This window comes from Sus scrofa, chromosome 2 (genome assembly GCF_054392235.1).
Source record: "Sus scrofa isolate SSC_HxYL_T2T_F1_AM1 chromosome 2, Sscrofa_HxYL_maternal_Yorkshire_Landrace_v2.0, whole genome shotgun sequence".
Taxonomy (NCBI): Eukaryota; Metazoa; Chordata; class Mammalia; order Artiodactyla; family Suidae; genus Sus; species Sus scrofa.
In genome coordinates this window covers 148,427,494-148,454,852 of record NC_139384.1, presented here as the reverse complement: position 1 = coordinate 148,454,852, position 27,359 = coordinate 148,427,494, and the positions used below count along the sequence as shown (strand labels likewise).

General features: G+C 54.1%; 1 protein-coding gene across 8 annotated transcripts in view; it reads right to left on the bottom strand.

Moving 5' to 3' along the window:
- SLC25A48 (solute carrier family 25 member 48) overlaps positions 1-27,359 on the bottom strand; it is a 137,549-nt gene that overhangs the window by 37,219 nt on the left and 72,971 nt on the right. For 5 of the 8 annotated variants that reach the window (XR_014838815.1, XR_014838816.1, XM_003123965.7 and 2 more), the window contains exons 1-4: positions 17,625-17,826; positions 12,881-12,924; positions 9,328-9,399; positions 6,665-6,923 (exon numbers count right to left, since the gene is read on the bottom strand). Coding sequence is in view for 4 of the 8 variants with exons in the window: in XM_003123965.7 (XP_003124013.5) it covers positions 6,665-6,923; positions 9,328-9,399; positions 12,881-12,924; positions 17,625-17,670 (421 nt within the window). In the remaining 4 variants the exon portion in view is untranslated. Of the gene's footprint in view, positions 1-6,664; positions 6,924-9,327; positions 9,400-12,880; positions 12,925-17,624; positions 17,827-24,061; positions 24,141-24,620; positions 24,859-27,359 lie in introns of those variants that run through there. The other 3 variants (XR_014838817.1, XM_085014617.1, XR_014838814.1) reach the window with 2 other exon arrangements.

The following is a 27,359-nucleotide window of genomic DNA, read 5'->3' as shown; positions in this document are numbered from 1 at the left end:
AAAGCACAGGATTCGAGTCAGGTGTTCCCAGCGCCTTGCCTGGTCTGGGGCAGCAGCCTCCAAATCAGCCTCCTCGTGTCGACTCTTCCCACCCCTTCTATCCCTTCTGAAGGCCAAGTTCACTTGCCTACCACACTTCCCTTAGGTCAGGCGGGTGTCCAAGATGCTCCACTTGGCATCTAGCAGGCAGTTAGCAGGTAGTCCAACTCTGCCGAACAGCGCAGGAGCCCCTACTCAGCTAAAAACCCAAGCTCGTCACAGCAGACCCTGCATCTTCCAGAGCCTGGCCCTCCCCCATCCTGCCACCGAGTGGCTCCCTATGCTGTCATCCTTCCGTTTGAAACACCTCTCCCGCCACACGCCCCCACCTCCGAATCCTAGCCAGCATTCAGACACCCAGCCCATAGCAGCCTCCTCTCCGGAGCCGTCCTGGTCTTCAGAGCCAGACTGTGAGGTTCCAGGGCCTTCCATGGGCATCTTCTCACTCTGGTACACACCTGATTCCCATGAGACTCTGTGCTCCCTGAAGGCAAGGGCTGTGTGTGTGATACCTGACTGGCCTACTGTGCTGGGCTCGGAGCAGGACCTCGGGAAACATCTGTGAATGAAGGAATCCAAGAGTGACTTCAAGCAGGTGGAACACTGGCCCTTGGCCTCCAGTGGGGCCGGGCGAAATCACCACAGAGTTAACGGTTTCCTGTGGCGCCGAGGACTTTGTGATCCGCACGTTAATTAGGCTCCGAATGAAAACAGACCTGAAGCTCCCAGATGGGGGAGGAGTGAATGTCACTGGCCAACTGGCTGGAGGATGGGACTTGGCCCAGGCAGCAGAGGGACTGCTGGCCTCGGGGACCTCAGCCGCAAATTCTAACTCAGGCCCAGCAGGGCGCCCAGTGAGGCTCATGCCCATTCAAAGGGGAGCAATGACTTGAAAAGGGCTGAAAAGGGAGGGTCTTTTCACAAGCACCCCACTGCCACGGCCAGGTCCAAATGAACTCAGGCCAAGTCACAGAGGCCCCAGGAGAGAACCTCTCTGCAGTTGGGAGAATGCTCACGGGCGTAACTGCCACCCAGCATGCACTGGCAGGCAGCGCCAAGGGCGAATTCTCTTTAAACTTCAGCGAGTGCCCATGGAATTTGGTAAAACCTTTCTGTTTCACAAATTTCGCAATGCTCACCAAGAATCTTAAAAATGACCACACTCTGACCCACTCATGAATCGGAGAGCCCACACATTCAGAGAAATGACTGCAAATGAAGGCAGCTCTTTATGGATAAAGTTGCTGATCACATCACTATTTTTAAAAGAGGAAAAACTGTAAACAACCTAAATGTTCATCAGTAGGAAGACTTTTAAATAACGTTTAATTGTATAGCTCACATTTACTTCATGTTTTCAATGGACCAGACTAACGTTTTGCCAGGACCTTCATAGGTTACATATCGTTCCATTCTAGCCCAGGCTACTCTTGTTATGCCTATTTTGCAGATGAGCAAACGGAGGCTTGGTGGTAAGAGGTGGCTTGTCCAGAGTGTCTGGACTCTGGTGGTAGGAGGATTAGAAGCAGGTAGTCTAAGTCTAGAAACTGAATTCTTATCATATTATATCATCCCTCTCAAAATGCGTGTATGTGGGTGTACCTGATGGAATACTGCACATCTATTTTATTTTATTTTTTTTTTTTTTTTTTTTTTTTTTTTTTTTTTGTCTTTTTGCTATTTCTTGGGCCGCTCCCGCGGCATATGGAGTTTCCCAGGCTAGGGGTTGAATTGGAGCTGTAGCCACCAGCCTACACCAGAGCCACAGCAACGCGGGATCCGAGCCGTGTCTGCAACCTACACCACAGCTCACGGCAACGCCGGATCGTCAACCCACTGAGCAGGGGCAGGGACCGAACCCGCAACCTCATGGTTCCTAGTCGGATTCGTTAACCACTGCGCCACGACGGGAACTCCTGCACATCTATTTTAAATAGTATCCATCTTTTAATTTTATGCGCTATTTTAGTGACATGGAAAATGTGTCCGTTATACTACCAAGTTAAAAACAGAATATGAAACTGCCTATAAACATGACTGCAACCTCTTAAAACATTTAATTTATCCATAAAGAAGAGGACGTGAACATGAACGTGTTGGCAGTGACTGTGTCTGGGTGGATGGCACATTCTCCCTCCACACTCAGTATTCTGCATCTTGTTCATTTCTAACCACTAACAGGTCATCACGATGAACTCAATGGCTTTCTATTTGCACGTTTCCAACCAGGTGAGCAGAGCTCTCACTGCGACACAGCCTCCATTCTACCTGTCACATATCCCAAAGCAGGAAAGCCAGAGGCCTCTGGCACCTGCCTTTGGTGTGTAGCTTAGTCTCTAATGGCCCATCGTCATCACCCAGAAAGTGGACAAGCACTTCTGGTGGAAAGCCGCAAGCTACAAGGGATCCCACAGGCTCTGCACAAGGTGGCCTAAGAGCACTTCTCTCAGCACAGTCACTACGGAGCAGAGACCACAAACCTGCGGCCAGCAGCAGTCCCGCACTGTCTAGTCCACACAATGCTTTGGGCTGTGTGGTGTTCTGTTGGTTTATGTTCGGTTTTGTTTTTAATTGAAATATCTGACAATTTCCCAGGAAAACACCCACCAGGAATCTAGTCTTCTGCCTTCTCTTAAAAGAGCAAAAGATCCAGGCCTATGGCAACAGTCAGCTGGAGCAGAGTCAAAGTCACCCCTTTAGACAGAATCTGGGCAGCTTGCAAAGCATTCCTAGCCCTCCCTACTGCCTCCCTGGCACCAAGGCTGACGCCTGTGCTTGAACCACTGCTTTTCTAAGGGCAGAGTGACACAGAACGTGAAATATGTTCTGTGTTTCAATAAATAAGAGGAAAAACGAAATACAGGTTAGGAGGGCTGTGGGTGTGAAAAAAACGGAAGAGGGTCCATTTTCCAGGTACCTCTGCTCACTTACGTAACCTCCATGGACCAGTGAATCTTTGTTTTCTACCTTTGGCCTAGGGGTTCCCGAGGAACAAGTGAAAGAAAACCACATCCTTCCCCTTTTTCTGGAGAGACTCCTGGCAGAAAATCCTGCCCACCCTGCTCCATCCCCAACTGTTGGTCCTGCCCGACACCTGCAATTGCTAAAGCCCTTTCCCCCCCGCCCCCGCATATGGGGGGAGCTGTGCAAAAGTGGACCATGCAGAGACGAGCCGCCCAAAACCACAGAACTCAGACCCAGCCCTTGGAACCCATGAGCTATGCCCACGACTGGAACAATGTCATTTTGGAGACGTGCTTCCAACCCCCTTCCCTCCCTTAAAGTTTGCCACTGGTTTTGTGCAAAGGCCCAGATGTTACCAGTTGCAGTAGCCTCAGCTTCTAGAAAATCCTGGGGCAGAAGCACAATCAGCATCAGAGGGCTCTGAGTCAGACTGCCTGGGTCTGTATCCCAGTTCCACCCCCCACGAGGGCTGGAACCTCAGGCAGGTGTTGGAATCTCTCTGTGCCTCAGTCTCCCCTTTGAAAATGTCTAGGAGCTAGACTGATGGGGAGATGAAACACAGACTAGTTCTTCACACAGCGCCTGGCACATACTAAGGGCTCCCAGCCCCCACGGCTGTGACTGTTCTGGCTTCATCCGCATCAGAGGCTCACCCTCCAGTCTTGGTGCCCACCTTCCCTCCACCTGCTAGGGTCAATGGCTTTGTGTCTGCACTGCCAGCTAAGCCCCTGGGACGAGATGCTGACGACCTTGAGCTTTGAAGGGCTGAGAAAAGTGTGGGTGCAAGACGTCCCTTGGTCTCTTGTAAGAGCCTTCCCGGAGACAGCAAAAGGCCAGCTCCTGGGCACACTGGGAAGGACAGAACACAAACATTTTCATTTTCTGTTGCTGCCTCAAGGGGTTTACTTAAGAACCGGTTTCCTTCTGGCACCACGGGTGAACTTGCAACCTGAGGCCACGCTCCCATCTGTGAGGAGCAGAGTCAGGGAACCACCTGTCCCCTGAGATGCTGTCAGCACCTCCCACAGTGGAAAGGGACAGGGAGACACGGAGGGCACACAGGTCCTCATCTTGTCCCCACTCAGAGGGCGTATCCTGAAAACGAGGCTCCAGAAGGGTCCCAGCTTTCCAGCTAGGCAAGGGTCCCAGCCCAAGCAGGCATGACTCAGGTTCCCGGGGCCCAAGGGAGCAGGGATGAGTGGCCCTCAGTGCTGCTCTGAGCAGGTGCACGGTCCTGACCTCCCACTCTCCTTCTCCCCTTCCCCAACCTGACTCCCTCCTGGCTGCCTGGAGTGGCCCGGCTCAGCTCTCCCACCCACCCTGTTCGGAGTGGCCCAATTCCTGCCTGCCTGCCTACTGGACGGAACATTACAGGAGGAACAGGACAGAGTCTTCCGCTCACCTCTGCATCACAGCAGGCACATGACTACCGTGTGTTGAGCAGATGAGCAGAGCTGCCCGTCACACCCACCTCACACTGTCGGGCGGCTGTCCAACGAGAAGATGAGCAGACAGCACTCAACGGCGTCTGGACACAGTGAGTGCTGAGCAGCCTTGGTAGCTGCTAATGCAGGCTGCTCAGCTCCCTGAAGCTGAGGCTCCTGCACACCCAGCGTTGGGACCTTTCTCAGGTCTGGCTACTCTCCCACCCTTTTTCCAGTCTCCAGAGGCTTCTAGTCTGGCTCCAGGACCCTGGAGTTCAGGCTTTAGCCTTTCAAGTCGGCCACCATTCTAGAACCCTCTGCAGGGAAGATGTGGTTGGGTGAGGGCAGGAGAGAGAACAGAATCAAATGCTGTCAGGAGAGCTCCAGATGTCCCAGGCACCTCCCGAGAAACATCTCCCTGGGGGTCCAGGCTGGCTGAGGCCCCTCCCAGATACGTGACTCTTGCCCCCTTTCCTCCCTCCAGGGACGAGGCGCCCAGGCTACGAAGGGGGTGGGGCTGCCCCCAGAGCCGAGGAGCCTCATCACCGAGACCCTTCTAGCATCTGGAGCCCGGAGAGGTTTCCTCTGCACCAGAGACTCACACAGCTTTGCTAAAGTAGACACGATGGCACAAAAAGCCAGCCTAGGGGCCAGGACTCCTGGGTTTGAGGCCTGCTCACGATGCCCTTCATGTGTCTACATCCTCACTTTTGCCTCTAGGACAGGACCAGATGGGCGAGCTTCAAACAAACACTCCACAGAGGTGAGGCCCTTCCACCAAACCGGACTGTCCCGAGCCATGACTCAGTATGTCGAGTGAGCGAAGGCAGGGACCTGCCTGTCATTCTCTCCAGGGGCCCCCGTGGGGTACCCTCTGAGTGGGCCAACCCACGTGCTGACAGGGGCCCTGGGCCCTAGGCCATCCGCATACCCCTGTGAGGAGCATCAGCAACATGCTCAGCAGGTGCACAGGCCCACCCTGGATACATCTCCAGCTGAGCAGGGAGCAAGGCCGCATGGAGGCACTGGGTAGGGGTGCTCTTGAGTGAACTTTCGGGGCTTCAGCCTCTGGGGGACAGAGGGCTCACACGGTCTTAGCTTGCAAGAGCTGTCGGGAAGAACCATGGGTGGTGCCTCCGATATACAAAAAAGGGGACCGAGGCCCAGGAAGGAAGGCTATCTTCCCCGAGGAGACAAGGCGAAACGAGAGCCCAGGACCAAACCTCAAGGGATGGAAATTTGTCTAAGATCCCAGGTCATCCTGGCTCCCGAGCTGACACCTTCTCCTCTGCACAGCAAGTGCCTGCCCTTCCTTTCCATCTTCCTTTATCCAAACTACTCCCAGCCTACTGGGAAAGAAACCTCTTTCCCAGCAGGGAGCTCAGGGGCAGGAGCTGCCATGGGGCACACAAGAAACAGAGCTTCCATGGAACATCAAGCGCGAGGCGAGGGGCCGCGGGCTTCGCGGCCCTGCAGCCCATGCAGGGTGAGGCCTCCCTGGCTGCGCCCCTGCCTTGAGGAGCAGGTGTGGGTCTGAGATATGGGCAGGTGCAGAGGGCCCCCCACTTAAGGCTCTGCTGCTGCCCTTTTTATGTCTTTTTGCCATTTCTTGGGCCGCTCCCGTGGCATATGGAGGTTCCCAGGCTAGGGGTCGAATCGGAGCTGTAGCTGCTAGCCTACGCCAGGGCCACAGCAACGTGGGATCCAAGCCGCGTCTGCAATCTACACCACAGCTCACAGCAACGCCAGATCCTTAACCCACTGAGCAATGCCAGGGATCGAACCCGCAATCTCATGGTTCCTCGTCAGATTCGTTAACCACTGCGCCACAACGGGAACTCCTGACCTTTTTAAATTCTTACTAATTCTTGAAGAAGGAATTCTGCATTTTGCTGAAAATTATGCAGCTTGTCCGCACTGGCCAGTCATTAATTGTGTGTCCCTGAATAAGCACCTTCACCTCCGGGAGCCCATTTTGCTCATCTGTAAAATGCAAACAAATGCAGCACGTGCCTCAGAGAATGGTTCGGAAGACAAATTGCGGGAACACACGCAGCGCTCTTTGCAAGGACCTGGTGCAGAGTAAATCCTTGACCAGTGAGTGTTATCAGCAGCGATACAATAGTACAACACAGACGCCACGCTCCATAGACGGGATGTTAACTGTATCCCCAACCTGTAAACAAGGAAAGGGTCACAGGTGCCCAGACACTAGGCCCCCTCTCCTGGCCTCTTACCTTCCTGAAGTGGCTGGGTCTGCATCTGCAGCCGGATCTTGATGAGGTCCACGGGCGCGCCCAGCCCCACGGAGACCACGCCGGCCACCATGCTGGCCAGGAGCAGGTCAGACAGCATGTGAGGCGGGCCAGCCTCCGCCTCCGGGCACCGGTGGCGGCTGAGGAACCGCTGCGTGTTGCTGAAGACCCCAAACACCACCGAGTTGTAGACAGCGATGCTGGCGAGGGGAAAGGACATGCCCTTGAAGAAGGCGAACACCTGCAGTGAGACCCAAGGGAAGGCGCGTGAGGGCCAGGCTGCCTCGAACAGACCCCGCCTCCCGGAGCCCGGGGCTCTCAGCAGCAGACAGAGCACAGGAGGATGCTGAGGGCAGAGGAGGGACGGGAGGGGAGAGCATCCTTGCCTGAGGAGGACCACCTTCTGCACGAAGCTTTGTTTCCTTATCCGTGTGTGCTGGGCCTGGAAGCTGCATTTGGCACTGGAGTGGCAGTGTTCTTGGGCTGTGGCTGAGGGGAGCCTGGGGGGCCCCAGTGGGTGGCAGGTTTGTCCAGCATCACAGACTCCTTCCTCATGCACCAGCCCAATAAAAGCATTCTAGGGCCTGTGCCGGGCCCCGGAGGACAGCAAAAAAGAAATGCTCTCTGCCCTCACGGAGCTCACAGGGGTGGGGGGTGGGGGTAAAGGGACCAGGAAAGACAAACTAACAGGCAATTAGAATATAATGCCCTAAACCTGTAGGGAAGGGACACGAAGGGTCCCACAACCCCCGGGGGACCTGGGGCAGCCTGTAGCCACGGGGCTCTGAGCATGGGCATCTACTAGAAAATAACTGGAGGGAGAGCCCCGGAAGGACAGCATGAAGGGGCTTCTGTACATACACACCGCATTCTCAACCAACAGCCAGATGCTCTGGAGAAACTGGAAAATTCCACAGGCCCTTGGAGGAGTCAGGGCAGCCCACATGGGGCCAGAGATGCAAAGCACTGGGAAGCCATGGTAAAGACGCCAGGCTGTCCTCAAACCCACTAATCCTGACCGGCGTGTGTGGACCCTATTTGCAGGAACGAACACACACACACACACACACACACACACACACACACACACACAATCCTTCAGTTCCCTTCTCTACAACCAGCTCCCTCAGACGACCTGGGACAGCACTGAGCCTTGAGCTGCTAGGTCTCAGAGGAACGCCCACAGTCCCCACAGAAACCTGGAGCTGAGATGCTGGCTGGCAGACAGTGTGAGGAACGTGGGCCAAAAAGCAGAATCAACAGCTGCCATTCAGGGAACGGAGGAATCGCACAACACTACCCCCAGAACAGCTAGTCTTGGGTTTCCAATGCTTGCCCTGATTTCAAAAGAGATGATCAAGAGGGTTGGAAAAACACCGGACACAAGGCCCTCCTCACTGAAGGTGCAGGCAGGAGGCTCCCGAGCACTCCTTTCTTTCTTTTTTGCTTTTTAGGGCCACACATGCAGCATATGGTGGTTCCCAGGCTAGGGGTCAATCAGAGCTGCAGTTGCTTCCCTACACCACAGCCACTGCAGACATGGGATCTGAGCCACATCTGCGACCTGCACCACAGTGCACACAGCAATGCTGCTTCCTTAACCCACTGAGCCAGGCCAGGAATCAAACTTGCGGCCTCATAGATACCAGCTGGATTGTTTCCCCTGTGCCACAACAGGAACTCCCTAGAGCATTTCTTCAGATGGAGCCTGGGAGTGGGGGTGGGGGACCTCAGTCAATAATGGGGCCACATTTCCAGTGACTCAAGGAAAAGCCCAGGGCTGCCAAAGGGCTTATAATGGACCATTTCTTTAAGTCAACAGGTCACTTCAGCCTAAATTCAAAAATTTTAAATCCCCTCAATGTCAGGAGTTCCCTGGTGGCCTCATGGTTAAAGATCTGGCATTGTCACTGCTGGGGCATGGATTCCATCCCTGGCCTAGGAATTTCCGTATGCTGTGGGTATATGTATCTATGTGTGCATGCGTGCATGCGTGTGTGTGTGTATAAAACAAAAACCAAGTGATTCTGGAGTGACCTGTGGTCCAAGCCTGCTCTGGGTGTCTGGGGCCAGAAGAGCCTGGCCCCTGCTCTGAGCCTCTGAGACATAGTTTACCCACCATTCATTAGTTTTGAAAATCTGACAGCTCGGGAGTTCCCATTGCGGCTCAGTAGTAACAAACCTGACTAGTATCCATGAAGACGTGGGTTTGATCCCTGGCCTTGCTCGGTGGGTTAAAGATCTGGTACTGCCATAAGCTATGACATAGGTCACAGATGCAGCTTGGATCCCATGTTGCTGTGGCTGTGGCACAGGCTGGCGGCTGTGGCACAGGCTGGCAGCTGTGGCTCTGATTTGACCCCTAGCCTGGGAACCTCCATATGACACCGGTGTGGCCCTCAGAAGACAAACAAGAAAATCTGACAGCTCATCTTTCATTTGCATGAATTTTCCACGCTATGGAAACAGCGCGCTTGGTGGCAGGGTTAGGCAACAGGCCATACTGGAGCGCTGGTGTGAGGTGAACAGGGAAAACTGAGCTGAACGTGATGAGCAGTGACAAGCAGAGGCCTGCTGCTGCAGAGGTGCGGCCCGTGGGAGAGCTGGGACCTCAGCCCCAGGCAACCCGCCCCGGGAGCACTTACGCTCTCCCTCCTGTACACCGTGCGGATGCAGCTGAGGGTGTTCCCATAGCCGGTGCCAGCCTGCAGGCGAGCCTGTGGAGAGAGGCAAGGGGTGAGGGGCCAGCCAGAGACAGCCCTGTCCCCCCAGGATGCTGAGCTCCCAGCACTGAGGCCCAGAGAGGGGAAGGCCCTGCCTCAAGTGACCCCGTCAGGAAGGAGGCCTAGGCATCCGTCCTGGTCAGGTGGGCCCTCTGTTCTCTACCTCCTCTGCCGCCCTCCATGGCCCATTCGCATCTGGCTACATGTAGCAGGAGAAGAACGAAGGCCAGCTTGTTGTGCGAAGACAATGCCCGTTTGGGGACATACGATTCTGCTGTACCTTGAGTACAAAAAGCTACGCCATGGTTCTGGCCCATCCGATGCCCTTCACGCTGGCCTCTGAAATGCTCCTGGGGGCAAGCTGCCCTTCCCACCTCCAGACCCCTTCCTTCTCACTTTAACGACAGGCTGGTCTCCTCGCTGGCCTCGCACTTCCTTGCCTGTGTCTACACAACAGGAAGCTTTTTCCAAACAACAATGGATGGTGTCACTGCTGTCTCAAGCTCTCCAGTAGCCTCCCGTGAAACTCAGAATAAATTCCACACCTAACCGGCACCTGGGAGGTCCTGGGTGAACCCCCAAGCGTGCCTTTCACTGCCCCTGAGGCATTTCCTCCACGCCCATTGTGCCTGCCACATGGCACATGCCCTATCCTTGGAGCATCTGGTTTTTCCCACATCCAGAAAGTTCCACCTGTGTTCTTCCCCTGGAGGCCTCTATCTCCAGCCCCTGCTCATCTTTTGGGTCTCAACTTAAATGCTGCCACGATTTCACCTGTTTGTCTGTTGTCTTAAGGTTTATTTGGTTTCCGCCTCGGGGGCAGAGTCATCTCGTATTTCTCTCTCTCTCTAGGAGCTGAGCATGGCCCTGGGACTTGGCTCTTGGCACTGGCTGACCAAAGCACTGGAGGGCAAAACCATGGCCTCCTCGAAAGAGGCTGGTTCTGGTGGCTGGGGGCATGAGTAGATAGGCAGAGAATCCGAGAAAGGGCACAGAAGAGCCCAGGGCACTCTTCACCCTGGGTCTAGACCAGGGCAAAGGACTGATGGCACTCAAGCAAGGTGCCACAGAGGCCAACGGCACAGCTTAAGCCTCTAAAGCCTCCAATTGCAACGGGGGCTGGCATTTAGTAGGCACCAACTACATACTTGGGGAAACACTGGGCATCGTATGCAACTTGTCTCACAGAATCCCACAAATGCTATGAGGTGTGGATACTCTCCCCATCCCAGAGATGAAGAAAGTTGCTTCCCTGTGTTAGTTTCCTATGGCTACTATAACAAATTATGACAAATTTAGTGGCTTAAAACAATGCAAATTTATTCTCTTACAGTGTTCCAGCTAGTCTACAGCAAGCTGAGCCCTGATTAGAAAATTCTGGTCATACTGCATTAGACCTTAAATGCACCGGCTGTGCCAGCAGCCAGGGGAGCACCCTGGCTCTCCTCCACCTGGGACAAGGCAGCTGCAGGCAGGGATGGAGCTTTTGAGCCAGGTCAGCAGCCCAGGCCCTCCTAGTTTGGCTCCTGCAGGGGCGAGCCTGGGACCCTGGGACAAGTCACTCCCAGCATGTGTGTTCATCAGGACAGAACAGGACTTGCTCACTGCTCTATCACTGCCTCAGTGACAGTCTTCAGGACAGCCCCCCTGGGGAGGTGCTCTTTATCCATTTTACAGATGAGGAAACCAAGGCTCAGGGGAGTTCAGTGCTGTGCCCTAGTCATGGGAGAATACGTGGGAGGCAGGGACTGGACTCCAGGTTATTCTAACTCTTGCCCAGACACTTCTCAATGAATGTGGGGCACAGAGAAAATGCTTGCCAGATTGAAGGAAGGAAGGAAGGAAGGACGGAGGTCGTTCTGGAGAGAAACAAGGGCTCTGGGCCATGTAAGCCAGCATCGCCAGCCTGGTACCCTCAGCAGAAAGACTCTTAGGCTGAACAGAGACCAGGTTTTATGTATCAAGAAGGGTTCCCTGCGGAGGATCAGGGGGCAGAGTGGAGAGACAAAGAAGAGTTCTGGCCTTTTCACACGACATGTGGCCAAGCACAGGCTGGCCTGTGCAAGAGGCAGGGGATGAGGATGGGGGCTCCAACAAGCCCTGCTAGCCCCTAGCCAGGCTGTGGGCCAGGGAAGGAGGCTCCAGCGGGGAGACACAAAGGTCGACTGTGTCAGAAACGTGGCTGTTAGGCCTGCAGGGGTTGCCTGTCCACCACCGCTGCCTCGCCATCCCTGTAGAGCCTGCACAAAGAACACGTCCAGGATGCACTTGATGTACAAGCAAAAGGCTAGGCTCACATGAGGGACTCGAGGAGCCAGGGAACACCTGCAAATACATGTAGGAAGGAGCTCCCTTGTGGCACAGTGGCTTAAGGATCAGTGTTGTCACTGCAGTGGCTTAAGTCACTGCTGTGGCGCAGGTTCGATCCCCAGCCTGGGAACTTCCACATGTCATAGGTGTGGCCAAAAAAAAAAAAAAAAAAAAAAAAAGGCATGTAGGCTGATCTCTTTCTCAAGAAGACAACAGGCCTGAGCTCTGAGAAGGGGCCCAAGGTCACACAGGAAGGAAGAGAGGGAGAAAGGAGATGACGACAGCTGCTGGAAAAGGGCCCGAGAGGGTCTTCTTTGCACAGGATCCTGGCGAGCATTCGATATAAATCTGGAAGCAGGAGTGAGGAAGCACTATTTGTGGCCATGTTCTCAGGGTATTAACTGTGAGTGCTGCTCACCTCGGGGGGACAGGGGCAAGGGTGGAATCAAAAGATGTCCCTTTGAAACATCTCACCCCTCAGTGCTTCAACGTGTTGTACGGCCTGAGGCAACACCCTTCCCCGTTCTGGGCCAATTTCTACATCTTTAGAACAATGAGTGTGGATGATCCCAGGGCCAGATGGATCTGCCATCGCAACTCCATCGAGTTCTAACAGTTTCCCACTCCCAGGTGAAGCCAAGTTCTAACCTGACACCAAGGCCTCCGGGAATTGAGTGCTGACCTCCCCCTCCTGGATTCTGATCTGTAGCTGCTTCCTGAACCTGATGCTTTACCAAGCATGGCCCCCGGGCAGTGCCCCCACCCCAGTGCATTTGCCCACGCTGTTCTCCGCATGTGGAGCATCTTTCCCAATCATCCCACCTTAAATTATGGACTCGGATGCCATCTCATGCTGGAAGCCTCTTCTGGCTCCTTATTTGCACAGAAGCTTGTAAAAGAACCCTCACCAGTGCCCTGGCCCCCTCCCCTGCAGCTCTGAGAACCTGGAGGCAGAAATGGAACATTCACAAAAAACAGAATCACTGCCAAGCAACGAGGGCAGAGCATTCCAAATGGGATGTCCTAGCACTCCACCCCCAGAGGCGGCACAGAGAGCCTGCCCTGGGCTGGAGACTCTGTGGAAACAGAGACAGCAAGCACATTCCCAAAGGCAGACTCCCTCCAAGACCCTTCCCAAAAGGAAACGGCAACACGGCGACCGTACCTTGACTGTGTCCAGAGGGTGGCCGACAATGACACTGGCTGCACCTGCGGATCAAAGAATACCTGGTTACTCAGCCCCTGGACTCCTAACTTGCACCAGCTTAGGACAGAACAGAAGGCTCAGGCTTTTACGTTCATTTACTCGGTCAACACCCAGTCACCAGACGAGATCTCCAGCGTGTTAGGCACTGGCTCCCACACAGAGGAAGGCAAAGAAATGGAAGAAATCTAGGCCCTGCCTTAAGAACCAAGCACCCTGAAAAATGGAAGTGAAGGTGCAGGGATAACTGGGTATTCACATGCAAAAGATAAAGTTAGACCTCTAGTTCATTCCATATACGAAAGACATAAATGGGAGTCCTACAGCTATAAAAATCACATACTAAAACATAGGGGAACAGCTCCACGACTGTAGGCTTGCAAGAAATTCTTAGATATGACACCAAAAGTACAAGCCACAAAAGAAAAGCTGCATAAACTGGATGGGGCGAAAATTAAAAACTTTTCTGCATCAAAAAACACACTCAAGAAAGTGAAGAAACCTACAGAATGGAGAAATATATTTGCAAATCATACATTTGATAAGGGTCTAGTATCTACAATACGTAAAGAACTCTAACAACTCAAAAAAAATTTTTTGAAGGCAGGGGCACTTGAATAGACATTTCTTCAAAAAAAATATATACATACATATATATATATATATATATATATATATATATATATATATATATACACAAATGGCCAACAAGCACATGAAAAGAATCTCAGCATCAACAGTCCTTTGGGAAACGCAGGTCAAAACCACAATGAGCTTCTGCTTCACAAACACTAGGAAGGCCATCATTTAAAAAAGGAAAAGGAAAGAAAAATAAGTCTTCATGAGGATATCGAGTAAGCAGAACTCACATACATGGCTAGTAAAAATGTACACGGTGCAGCAGCTGTAGAAAACGGTTTGGCTTATTACAAAGTTAAACACAGGACGCCCCTAGGACCCAGCAATGCTACTTTTAGAAATATACCTAAAAGAACGGAAAATAGTCACACAAACAAATACAGGTACACACCTGTTTACAGCAGCACCATTCACAAAAGCCGAAAGGTAAAACAGCCCAACGGCCACGGCGAAGGACATTGTATGGTCTAACCATACAATGGAATAGTACCATTCACAGAGGGGAATGAAGCACCGACGCCTCCCACAGTGTGAACGAAGGTGGAAAACATTACGCTACGTGAAAGACACCAGACAAAAAACTGTACAATTTCATTTATGTGATTTCTCCAGAAGAGAGAACTCCTCAGAGGCAGAAAGCAGGTTAGTGGTTGCCAGGGTTTGGAGGAGGGGGAATGGGAGTGCCAGATTCACTGGGCGGGAGAAAACTGCTTTAGAACTAGGTAAATGGTTGCCCAACACGGTCAATGTACTAAATGCCACTGCATCGCATACTTTCAAGTGGTTATTTTACGCTCTGTGACTTTCACCTCAAAAGAGGGGGGAGGGCATGAAGAGAAAACCCAGAAACTTTTTGGGTTGTCTGCAGGTTATTTAGCTTTTCTACACTTCGTTTTTGGCATGTGTAGTGGGAACAGTATTAGCACCCACCTCACAGTTCCATTTTAAGAATGAAATGAGATCATCAGAGTTCTCACTGTGGCGCAGTGGAAACAAATCTGACTGGCAACTATGAGGTTGCAGGTTCGATCCCTGGTCCCACTCAGTGGATTAAAGATGTGGCACTGCCATGAGCTGTGGTGGAGGTCACACCCTCGGCTCGGATCTGATATGGCTGCGGCTGTGGTCGGCGGCTACAGCTCCGATTCAACCCCTAGCCTAGGAACCTCCATATGATGAAGGTGAGGCCCAAAAAAATGCCCCCCCAAAAAAAGAATGGAATGAGATAATAAAGGTAAAGTACCAGCAGAGCGTGGCACTTAGAGGATGATGCTCGAAGGGGCGACGGTCCCTGTTGATTTTTCTTTTTTGCTTTTTTACGGCGGCCTCTTCGAAATGGTGAAGGAGCCTCTGGATCCTCGCCCCTCCACACACATTCGCAAGGCCCGAAGGATTTTGGAGGCAAGCAAGCAAAGCCACCCTGAGGCCATGCTGCAGGAGGGAGGGAGGGAGACTGAAACAGGAGCCATCATCCTTCTGAGACAAATTCCTCATCGTGCTCATGAGGAAGGAAGTGTCTCTACGAGCAGGAGTGACTAAACCAGGCAAGGCAGGCAAGGGGTCCTGGAATATCCCATATCTACAGAGACAGAGAATCCAGTTATTCCTGAACAGACATTCCCTTGGCCTAGAACTTCCAGATCCCTCTCAGCCACCCATCCTAGAGAATTGGGCAAAGGTTCTCAGTTTTGGGCAGATAACGGGCAGCAGACAGCCGGGCCATCCACTCCAAGGGAACCCCTCCCTTTGAAGGAGGAAGGCGCTATGGCTGCATCCTTCACTACGGGCCTCCCTCGGCCCAGGGCAGCAGCCCCAGATCCAGCCTTGGGCCACGACCTTCCTGAACACTCATTAGCCCACCCATTGGGAAGCAGGGGATACAAGATAAGAAATGGGATTATCAGGTCAGTTGCATCCTGATCTTAGGATCACATAGACCAGTAAAATTTCAAACAAAATGTGAAGGATATAATAGTGAAACGTTATCACACCCGGTCATTAAGAAAGAAAACAGCTATGGATGAGTATAGGGCTTAAGATGACCTTGGTACCAGACTATCTGGGCTGGAATCCTAGTGTCTAGCGTTCATCCTAGATGCATGGCCTTGAGCAAGACATTGAATTTCTCTGTATATCCATTTCCTTATCTATAAAACAAGTAGTAATAGTAGCTAACTCACTGTCGCTATAAAGAAGTTTACATAAATACATGAGGCCACATGTTATTGTATGATTCTATTTACATAAAATGTTCAGAAAAGGCCAATTTATAGAGCCAAAAAGTAGTTCAGTGGTGCCCAGAGAAGAGGGAGGGATGGAGTTTCACTGTAAATGGGCGTGAGGGATCTTACTGGAGGATGAGATGTTCTAGAACTAATTTATGGCAGTGGTTGCACCACTTGGTTACATTACTAAAAATCATCACATCATACACTTGCAATGAGCGGATTTTAGGATATGTAAGATAATCACAATAAAGTTGTTGCAAAAAGTATCCGGAAAGCATTTAAATAGCACCTGTACCTATTAAGTATTCAATGTTATGACATTCATTTCATTTCATGGAAACCAAAAAACACCAAACAAAAACGTGCTAACACCCACAAAGCAAGAGCAACCTCGAATAGAGGACAATCCACTACCTGCTGTGTAAGCTAGGTTGGGTCTCTGTGTCATCAGAGATGCTGAGCTACTCTGACAGCCTTACTCTCCCGGATATTTCTGAAACCAAGTCCCTGGCAGCCCCACTGAAGTTGGTCTGGCTACTTAAAGGGCAGCCAAGAAAAGGCTCTCCCTCGAATGGCTCAGTCATGTCAGCAGAGGGACTGGTTGTCCTGAGAGGGGCTGCCTGTGCCCAGTGTGCCGCTGGGCACAGCCCCGACTGGCAAAGTTAGGAGTAAGCCTCAGCCCTACCCAAGGGAGCCCGTGCAACAGAACGACCCCCAGTGAAGGGAACTGCCTCTGCTCAGGATGGTGAGAAGCAGGGGCTCTGTAGCCATCGGTGGGAAGGACAGATGTGGATTCCTGCTCAGTGGAAGGAGACCACCAGAAGGGGACACCTGAGATCCTAGCTGGTTGGTTGCTTTTTGATTTTACCACCTTTTACCATACAAATATCCTGCTCTCCTTCACACCCAGAACACTTGGTGGGGCACAAACACGCTAGCTACAGTCTCTACATCAGGATCGCAGTATGTCAGTGTCTTCTGGGAGGGGCTGTGCTCGTCAGATCTCCTTCCTGATAATCCGCTTAGATGGGGCCGGCAGAAAAGCTATACTTTACAGTAAACAAAGTCTCTCAACCCCCCACCTCCACTCCAAGAGCTGAGCAAAGTGGAAGGACAGCCCCACTGGAGAGAGAAGAGAGAAGCAAGGCAAGGGATGTGACGCTTGCCCAGGCAAATGCACCCCAAGCCCTGCAGAGAGCAGCTCCAGAGCAGTAGGAAGGGCCCCAACAGTACCCCAGGAGAGGCCTGACAGTTGGCAACATCTGAAAACGTGAAGGGTTCCTCCGGTCCTGTAGTGGGCATCTGCAGCCTATGCTCAGCCCCAGCTCTACCCTCTGCTCCATGCAGCCAGATGCCCCCAGCGCCTGCCTGATCTGATGCCAAACTCTGGCTCAGCATCCACATCCCACACCACCTTCATAAGAGTTTCTGGGAGCCCTGGTCCCCAAACTCAGGTGCACCCCAGGTTGCTGAAGGTGTGTATGTACTAGGATGCTCCATTGGCTGTCGGCTTTGACGGGCGGTTTAATCATTATGTGAACAAGCGCTGGAGATTGAACTTTAAGGCAAACTGCAAGCTCAGGGTGAATCTTGGCGGGGCTTGCAGAGAGAGGCTCTGGGAACGACCGCAGGGAAGCAGCGGCCAGACCTGCCTGCGGTGGGCAGCACAGGGCACCTGTGGGCAGTGCCCGGATGCTGAGCTCCCTGAGCCTGCAAAGCATGGAAACTCAGCCCAGGAGGTGCCCCGGCATGGTCGCTCTCCTCCTCTTGGGCCTGGGCTGGGCTGTCCCCTTAACCCACTCACCTCTGGGAGTCCCTCCCGTCTGGGGTGTGCTCACCTCCAATCCAGCCGGCCACAAAGTCTTCCAGCTGAAAGCTGCCCATGGTCGCGGCCACAGCTCCTGGAGCTCCCAGAGCCAGGTCTGTGCCCCTTCAGAGTCTGCCAGGCATGGCCCGAGGGGGAGTGTGCAGACCAGCCAAGTCGGAGCGCAGAGCTCCCACAGCAGGTCCTGCTCCACACGGGGCTCGGAATTTGGCTCCTGCTCCAAGGGCTGCTGACATCACGCCCCCAGTGGACCTTAAAGGCATAGCGCGCCACCGGGAAGGGGAGAGTTCGCCAAGTTGCCACCTCTCCTCTGAGACACTGGAAATGAATTCAGGACTTTCTTGCAAAGTTCATGGCAAGAGGCAGGGAGGGAGGCATTATCTGGGAAGTATTTGATTACAAACACCAAGTTCTCTGGGATAAATTGTTTAGCTGGGTGAACACATCTTTTAAGCTAAAACAGAGCTGAAATAAGTTTAACTGAAAATCCAACCATCAGAGCTGATGGAAAACCACAGAGTTTTACTCTCAAATGCACAGGACACTTACTTTCCACGACAGCTTTAGAGATCAGGGCTTTTCCCCGGCTCCACCCTCCACACCCCTCTCCAGCCTCCAGGTTTCAGAAGCCCGTCTCTTCCCGAATCACTGACATAATGTGTACAAAGCATCTAACCCACGGGCAGGCTCCAAGGTAGCTCCAAATAAATCCTAGTTCTGAATAACGCACTGAACTCAGGCCCCAGTCAGGGCACACTCCTTACACTAGCCCTGTGACACGCGTGTTATCATCATCCCCAGTCCTAGATGAGGACAATGGCTGTATGCGACAAAGATTTTAATCACATGGATTTGAATCTTTAAGGAAACACACCCACATTGAGATAAAACTTGTCACTCCTGAATGATTAGGCTGAGCTGTGAGGACAGATGTGTATTAGACCTGGCTGCCACATGGAGAGCTCGGGGACACCCCAGTCAGAACGGAAGGTCCTGCAGCACCTGGAGCAGAGGACACACAGCCCCCTGCTGACAGCACCCCAGCCAGAGCCCTGAGCACTCTCAGTCTGCCCCTGGCCAAGCTTTCAGGAGGGGTGAGGCTAGCCTGGAAATTTCCTCTAAAAGTTGCCTGTTGTGTGGTCTGGGCGGCCGGGCAGCACTCCGTGCCCCTCTAAGTGCCTACCTTGCAGCTCCCAGCTGCCCTGATGCCTCACCCACATCACCCTCGGGGGTTCCCTGTCCTCACAGCTGCCATGAGCAGGCAGTAGTGTCAGTGCCGCGGCGGTCACTTTTATGATGTCAGCTTGGCTGGATGATAGTGCCCAGGGATTCCAGCCTGAATCTAGGCCTTGATGTGAAGGGATTCTGTGGATGTGGTTTGCATCCAGCCACCAGCGGATTAATCTGGGTGCGTTTCTTCCAATTGGCTGAAAGGCCTCAGAGGAAGACATTCCACATGTGGAACAAGCATTTCCAGCCCGCCCTCCAGATTTCACACTTGCCCAGCCAGACCCTACACTTACGCAACACACAACCTCTGACTGGTTCTGTTTCTCTGGTAGATCCCTAACTGTGTACACCCGTAAAACAGAAAGGACGAGGCTCACAGGTGACTCAGGGAGGTTCAATAAGATCCTAACCAGTCCGGGGCTGTCATGCCCCACAGCTGGAACAGCTTACAGCTTGCTTCCGACCTCCCCACACACACTCGCCATCCTCCCCTCCCCCCACTTTTCTCTCCAGCCCCTGGGCCTGAAACGGTGCTTCACGGGGTGCTCGGGTCTCCCTGGGCCTGCGCTGGTCCCCGACAGCCAGAGGCTTGCTCTTCCGGGTCCCACCCCCAGGCAGTGATGCTTACTGCTATCCTAGCCACGTCCCACTTGGTGCCCTGGGCCCAGAGCAAGCAAGACCTGGAGGGCCAGGGTCAAGTCTAACTCAGGCGCCCAGGTCCCTCCAGGCTCAGGCTCAACCTACACTGTCCAGCCTGGAAGGCAGAAGGGTGGTTCTCTCTCTCTGCCTCCGTCTCTGTAGGCAGGCTCTGCACCCAGCCAGCCCCAGCGAGAGGTCCATACTTACTGGGGGATGTGACCTGGCTATGCGGAGGTGCATCTGATCCAGGGAGAGCTCCCTGGCCTCCCTCCAAGAAGCTCAGAGGGCTGATATTCCTCTGTGCCTGCTAGTTTGCAGCAGGGAATCTAGCCTTAGCACCTGGGATCGCAGAAAATGTGAGCAGTAAGGCCTGGTGGAAGGGGCCTCTGCAGGGCCCACTCTTCTCCCACTGGCACAGCTACGTCACATCAGCCAGGCCATCATGTGCAGCAGCTGCCCAGGGCCCCTTCTTCCAAAGCAAAACAGAGTTTTCCACTGAAGCTTGAAATGAAGGAGCTGAGAGGAGTGGGGGCTACCAGGAGCACCCCCCACCACCAATACGCATGTACCCTGCCATGCTTGGGACATGTGCCAGGACAGTTAGGAGAAACTGGAGAAAGTCTCCAAAGAGTTGTCATTTTGTCATCTCACCCTGGACCAGTCTGCAGGTGGAGAGCCTACCAGTTCACCCACTCTTCTGGAGGACCACCCAGTGTGGGCACCAAACAGGAAGGTCCTGAGTTGGCAGGCAGCGGCCCTGGAGCCCTTGGAGAGCCTCCTAGCCCAGAAAGAGGGTACTTGAACTGCTAATGAGCGGCAGCAGAGCGGAGGGTGCGGGCTCCTTTCCAGAAGGAACCTCTATGCTCCATTCCTAACTGTGGGCCACGCATTTGGGGGTCCTGGGCTGCTGCTTGTTTCCCGCTTCCCTGCTTTGGGAGCAGCATTTGTCATGCTGCCGTACACACCTGTGTCTCCCACCTCGGGAAAGAGCAGCTAAAGCCGCTAGGGCACAGAGAGCTCAACTCCCTGGGTTGCGAGAGCCAGAAAGAAACCCCATTTCCTTTCTTCCTCAGCTCCTTCCCAGAAGGCAGCCCCCAGAGCATCTCCCACGGCGGTGGGCATACGCAGACGGGCTACGCTGACTGTATGTGACCATGAGCGGTCCACTTGCCATCTGCCCTCTCTCAAAGGGCAAATGGGGGGCACTTAGAATATGTCGGTTTCTGCTCATGGGAAGGTCTCTGTCACAAAGGGGACTATTTGCCTGAGATGCCACCTGGGGGCAGCTGTGACAGCCCTGGAGGAGTAAGGGGCCAGGCAGCAGTCAGTGAAGGCTGCCTGTGCCCGGAGCCTCATAGCTGCAACGAGTCTATCCAGTCCCATGGCTCCTGGATAGTTTCTCAGCCAAGCCCAGAGTCCCCCACTTGTGCCACCTGCTACACCTGAGCAGCAAAGTCCTGGGTGAGCGGTGCCCCGCCCCCTGCTCTTCTCTCCCTTCTGGAAGCCAGCTCACCCTGCAGGCGTCAATTCTCTCCCACTGCTGCTCGTTCTCTGTGCTCATCTCCTGCGCCTCCTTCCTTCCACCTGGGGCTCCTTAGGGCGCTCTGGACCCTCTCTCGGCTTATAACCCCCACTCCTCACCTCCAAGCTTTCTTTGCTCTACCAATACTTCCACTTGTTGGGCCCCACGTCATCTCTAACTCAGTACATCCTCTGGACTCTGTTTAACTAACTCTCTAACTAGCCCTCCTTCAGTGGCCCACTCAGCTGGCTGCCCAAACCGGATCCTGGACGTCATCGTGGCGCCTCCCTCCCCCACAAAAGCCTCATTCCATCAGCCATGATGCCCCGAGGGTCCCTCTCCTCCGCGGCCCTGACATCCAGCCCTCTCCGACATCTCCCCACGGCTCAGCCCCGCCCTGTGCCACCGCCCGCCTAGACCATGGTGGACAGAGGCTCCTGGGTCCCTCTGCCCCAGTCCCTTGTCCCTCCAGCAGCTGCCACAGTGAGCTTGTGACAGCTTGAATACGCTCCAGTGCTCCTCTGTTGAGGGGCCTATGATGACTCCCCGTGGCCTTGAGAGGAAGTCCACTTCCCCAGCTCTGCATGTGAAGGTCTGCAGGGCTGAGGCTGGCTGCCTTTCCACTTCTCACCTCCTACCAGCTCAGCCCTCCCCTCAGGCCAGAGCCCCAACTCGGTGGTGTGTCCCTACACGCTTTCTGCGCGTGACTGTGCCCGTGTGTTCCCTCGCTAGGAACCCCTCCACCTTCCTTGAGACTCAGCTCAGACACTTGCCCTGAGAGGCCTTCCTTGAAGCACTCACACCCCCCTCCACCCTGGATCTGCTACCTTTCAACTCTGCTTCCACAGTATCCCAGGCATCACATGCATAGCATGGCCATCAGGACTGTGGCCCCCCTGAGAAGGCAGTGCCTTGTTCTCTGGACCTGCAGAGTCTGGCACAGCCTGGTGGACAGTCACTGTTCAGCGAGCCTTAAAGGGGAGACATGGAGCCCAAGTCTGAAGGGCCTCCTGATCACTGGCAACCAAAGAGGGAGTCCAGACGCAAAGCAGAGAAGAGGCCCGGGCCTTTCGGGCTCTCAAAAGTTCCCGACGCAGTCCCATCCCAAGGCCTTTGCACTCACTGCTCCCTCAGCTCGCGGCCCCTCCTCTTTCCGTTCTTGAGGCCAGCTCCACCTCCTTCGGGCCTAAGCTCAAACACCCTCTGCAGAGAGGCTTACCAGACCATAAGGGGGTCTAGACCTCATCGCCCCCTCCCTGCTTCTCCTCCCTGACCTCACCATGGTGGTCTGCCCTTGCCCAACAATACCCAGGAGACCCAGGAGCACGGGACCCATCTGACTTGTCCCCTGCCAGTGCTTTCTAAGCCACTGCCACAGGCAGGTGAACAGTAATGACGAAGGACTGAGGGCAACTGAATGAATTAAGTGGGACATGTGCACATCTTGTCTTTGTTCCTTGGGCTTTGTACCTGCTGCATCACTCCTGCGTCAGCCTCAGACAGTGGGAACTCTGGGGTCCCTTCCCTGACTCTGAGTGGCGATTCTTAAGGTGCTCTTGGAGTTTCTCACTTGGGGTAGGACTCCTTCCTTCACGGGCAGTTCTCTGAGAGTCAATTCCGAGCACATTCCTACCATATCTGGGCTAGCGCCTGTTCCACGTGACACTGCAGGTCAAGACACCAAGGCAAAGCAGCCACTGGGAGGCTGGGCTGCCTGCGTTCTGCTTCTGGTGCTGCTCACCGAGCACCTTAGGCAAGTTCAGGCCTCAATTTCCCCTCTGCCTTTTGTAGAGATGAGTCCCCTCTTAGTGTCCAGAGACGTCTGAAATCCATGGAGATGCCAAGGATGGCTGTCTTATTAAGATGTGCCAGCAGAGGGCACTGCTGCACAGCACTTGGGGCTCTCAGGAGGAAAAGACCAGCTTGGCAGCCCCAAGGGAAGAGGTTCCTGGCCCCGGTTCCCTGGCTCTAGGCTGGAGAGTCAGAGCCAGGATATACTTGGACAAAGAAAGAGGTGCTGACATGGGGGCTCAGAAGGAGCCTGGCAGTGCCAGAGTGGCCTCTGAGGGGCCTGAGAAGGACCCACTGCAGGGAGTGCTGACTATGTACTTGGAGGAAGAGTTCCCCAGTAGAGAGAGTTACCACCCTCATCTCGTCGCCTGCCTTAATCATCAAGGCCTCAAATGTACCAGGTTCCTGCTCACCTCAGGGCGCCAAGCTAGCCCAGTGCCACATGCTCTACCTACGGCCATCTCATTGAATTCTGAGGCCAGGCCCCATTTTTCAGGTGATAAGAATGAAGCTCAGGGTGATTAAGCAATTTCTCCAAAACCACACAGCCTGTGAGTGGAGGATGAAGGATTCGCACCTGCTGTTGACTCCAGGACCCAGCTCTGAACCAAGGTGCTGCCTCGTGGCCTAGCCTTAGAAAGTTGAGGCATCTTTCCCCAAAGCCCTGCCCCCGTCCCTGCCCTGGCCCCTCTGCCTCAATGTCCTAATTTCTCTGACTCTGGTTCTCCACCATCAGGGAGACGGTATTAACATTTGCCAGCTATGCTCACATGCTCAGGGCTGCTGGAGCCAGTGTCTCACACCGGAGCGCACTGGGGCGGCCTTCTGGCCTTTCCTCCCTGCCAGGGTCCCGTGGGCTGAGTTGGTTCTTGTGCGAAAATGAGAAAAAGGAAAGCCTGGTCTTTTTCCTCAGCTGGTGGACATAAGGAGGCTTGTGCTGAGAGCAAGCAGAGGCTGGGCAGCTCAGAAACCAGGAAATTTAGGTGGGGGGAACTGGGGATTGAGTGGTTTCTGCAGGAGAAGGGGGGCGTGGGGGTGGCGGCATGGGAGGACTCCACTGCAGCTGCTGAGGTCACACCCAGAAGCCCCTGCTGAGCACCTGCTGTGTGCTAAACTGCCAGGGGGCACAAAGAGTTGGTGATGTGGAAAGTGAGACAGGAGTCTGTTTTGGGAATGGTGGCCCTGGCTGTGCCATGGGGCAGCTCTCTGCCCCCAGGCAGCTCCAACTTCAGCTGCAGGACTCCAGGGTAGACCAGGAAACCTCATACCTGCCTGAGCTGCAAAGAGAGGCCAGACTACGAAACTTCAGGAAGGAACTGGTCCTAAAAAGCCAAGCTGGATTTGGGTCTGCAGAGGTAGAAGAGAGGGCATCGATCACATCACAGGCAGAGGGCAGCACTGAGTGACACCAGGCCCCGTGCCTGAGGGTGTGTGTTGGGGGGGGGGGGGGGGACGGGAGCCTGAAGAGTTTCCTTGCTGTGGGAGAGGAGGCTGAAGGCTCATGGTGTGATCACTGAAGACCTTGGAGGCAAGGTGACTCTACCGGGGCGGGGCGGGGCGGGGTTGCAACTGCTGGCTAGCAGCAGTCCTCAGTCCTCCTGCTGCTCCTGTGAGTGGACAGAGGACCCATCTTGGTCCCAGCTGCATCTCACCTGGACAGACCTCCCTGGCCAACACTGAGGCGAGCTCAGGCTCCCTGTCCAGCAGTCTTGCTCTCTGTGGGGACCCGGTGGGCTTGGCTGGGAGGCTGAGGCCGGGGCTGCTCCAGGCTCTCGGAAGCGCTGTGCTGCCCCTCCCTCACCACCCCCCCAGCACACGGACACTCACCCGCCTCGGGAAAGGGTGCGGTACTAGAACCCTCAACGCGTTCCGTCCCCAGGGACAACGCACGTCTTCCCGCTTGCTCTGCGTCTCTGGATACACTCTCTTCCTTCTGGACCTCAGTTTCTCCATCTCCCAAAAGAAGAGCCACACTTAAACCCCACACCTCGAAGAAAGAAAGCGGCCACCACAGCTGCCGCCTCTCCGCACCCACACTCGGAGATGGCCACGCTCCGCCCCCTTCCCAGCAGCCCGTGCGCCGGCCCCCAGCATGCCCCGCGCCCCGCCCCTGCAGGACATCTCGTTTTTGATGCAAATACAAAGCAAAAAAAAAAAAAAAAAAAAAAAAACCTTCAAAGAATAAAATCTCAAAACCATGTGGATTCGATTTTCTCCAGAATAGAGGTTTCCCAAGTGACAAAAGCTGGGCCCAGGAAGAAGGCCAAGGAGAACTAGCCCTAAAGGCAGTACAGTGCACCTGCGCTGGGCGGCACGTGGGTTTGCGGCAGCTGCGTCTCCCAGCAGAGCGGCGGAGCTGTGGCCTGCCTCTGCCTGTTACTAACATCCAGGCGCCTCAGAGTGGCCAAGGTGGCTTCCACCACGCTTCCTCCACTCCTCCCCTGATTTTAGGCCCCAGCAAACCAGACTACACCCCCCTTTTCTGCCTTAATTGATGCCTCATCCATTTATCCAACAATTAACGCTGGAGTACCTAATGCTTGAGTAACGCCCAGGGGCTGGGGCCACAGCCCTTTTGATCTTAGCACATTCCTCCCAAATACAGTGTTAATGCTACTTCTCTCTGACTCCCCCGCCCCAGCTCCAAGGCCTGCTTGGTGAATGAGCCCTCTCTGCCTATGAATCACTAGAATTTGGCACTATGATTTATGGTAGAGCATTATGGTAGCCAGTCTCCGAAATGGCCCCCAGTGTTTCTCACCCTCATCAGATCTCTTTCCATATTGAATTAGAGCGCATCTGGGCGACTAACAGAGTATGGCCTAGGTAACAATATGTGATTTCTGAGGCTCAGTGGTAATAAGGGTTACAGCTTCTGTCTTGGTCTCCAGGGTCACTTGCTCTGGGGAAGTCAGTTACCTAATGTAGAGCTGCTCAAGCAGCCTTGAGGAGACGCCCATGAGGGAGGAACTGAGGCCCGCCAACAACCAGCACCAGTTTGCCAACCATGTGAAGGAGGAAGCAGATCCTCTAGCCCATCAAGACTGCAGATGACTGCAGCCCTGGCCAACACCTCAACCATAGCTTCATGAGAGATCCCAAGCCACAACCACCCAGCCTAGCTGCTCCCAGACTCCTGAATCCGGGATGCTGTCATGCTGAGAGAAAATATGTTTATTGTTATAGTAAGCCACTAAGTTTTGCGATAACTACACAGGAATAAACGTCTAATATAAGCATAATAGTTAGGACCATGGACTCCAGAGCCAGACAGTGCTTAGATTCTGGCTCTGTTGCTTTCTAGCTCTGTACTTGGCCATTTAATCCCCCTTGCCTGGACAGCCTCATATGTAAAGCAGGGGAGCCAAGTGTACCTAACTGAAGTCTTGCCTGCCTCAGTGTGTTAAGGCATGTACAGTGCTTAGCACTGTGGTTGGCGCACAGTAAACACTCAACAAAAATGAATCCTCACCATTGTTTTGGCCTCTGAGTCCTGATGGGTGTTTCATGTCTGTCAGTACAGAGCAGCTCCCAGCCATGCCCGCGGAAGGGATGAAAGGCAAATTGCTCTTCCCGATCAGCCCATCCCCTTCCCCGGGTTCTCTCCTGCCCCAGAGCCTTCCTGTAAACCTCTCCCTGGAGAGAGGCCTCGGTCTTGAAAATCCTTCAGCCCCAGGAGCAAGTGAGTTTCCTCCAGCTCGCTCAGGAGGTGCTGGCACTTGGCTGCAGGGCTCCCCGCCCTACTTGGGTTCTACAAGGCCCCATCCGGGAAAAGGGAGCCCTACCTCTGCTCCAGCTTAGAGCACACAAGGAGGGTGTGGCCCTGGTTTCTCACACACACTTAAGCACCTCCCAACTGTGGGAAGACAGTGAGGGCTCAAGGATGCCAGCCAGCCTAAACCTGGCCCTGAGAAACACATGAGGGATCTTTTCTAAAGAGAAACTTTTCCAGGTACCTCAAGTAGGACCCACCAATTTCCTTCCCTTCCTCCTCTGCTTCCCCATCTTCAGGAGGAGTGGAGAGCATCCCTCTGGGTGGTGGAACAGGAATCAGCCATCAGGGGTGTGTGAGTCAGAGAAGGGGACATGGAGCCCACACCGCAGGACAGAGTGGCTGTGAATGGGACATTAAGTGCATGACCAGGCACTGAAGGATGGTTTCAAACAGGAGCCAAGGTTCATGTGCTCAGTCCCTGAAGTGGGTGGGTGGGTGGGTGCTGCCCTCACCCACACGCTTCAGCCTCAGGACCCTCTGCTGTGGCATGGGGTGAACCTAGAGTTGGGGGCCGGGCTCGGGCACCAGAAAACCTTTTCACCGAGTCCAGGAAGTCAAGGGCCTCTGCACATGTGTACTGGGTCCCTGTCACCTGCCTGCTGCTCTGGAGGGCAGGAACCTGGGAAAGGCAAGGCAGAAGGGCAGCGAGCTATGAAGAAGGAAGCTGGCGGGTGGCCGCTGGCTCTCTCCCTGCCTGTGAGACTCACAGAGGAGGGGTGTGTGGGAAGTTCTCAGGCATCAGATCCCCAGATCAGACAGTGAATCCCAGCTCTGCCGTTTCTGAGCTGTGT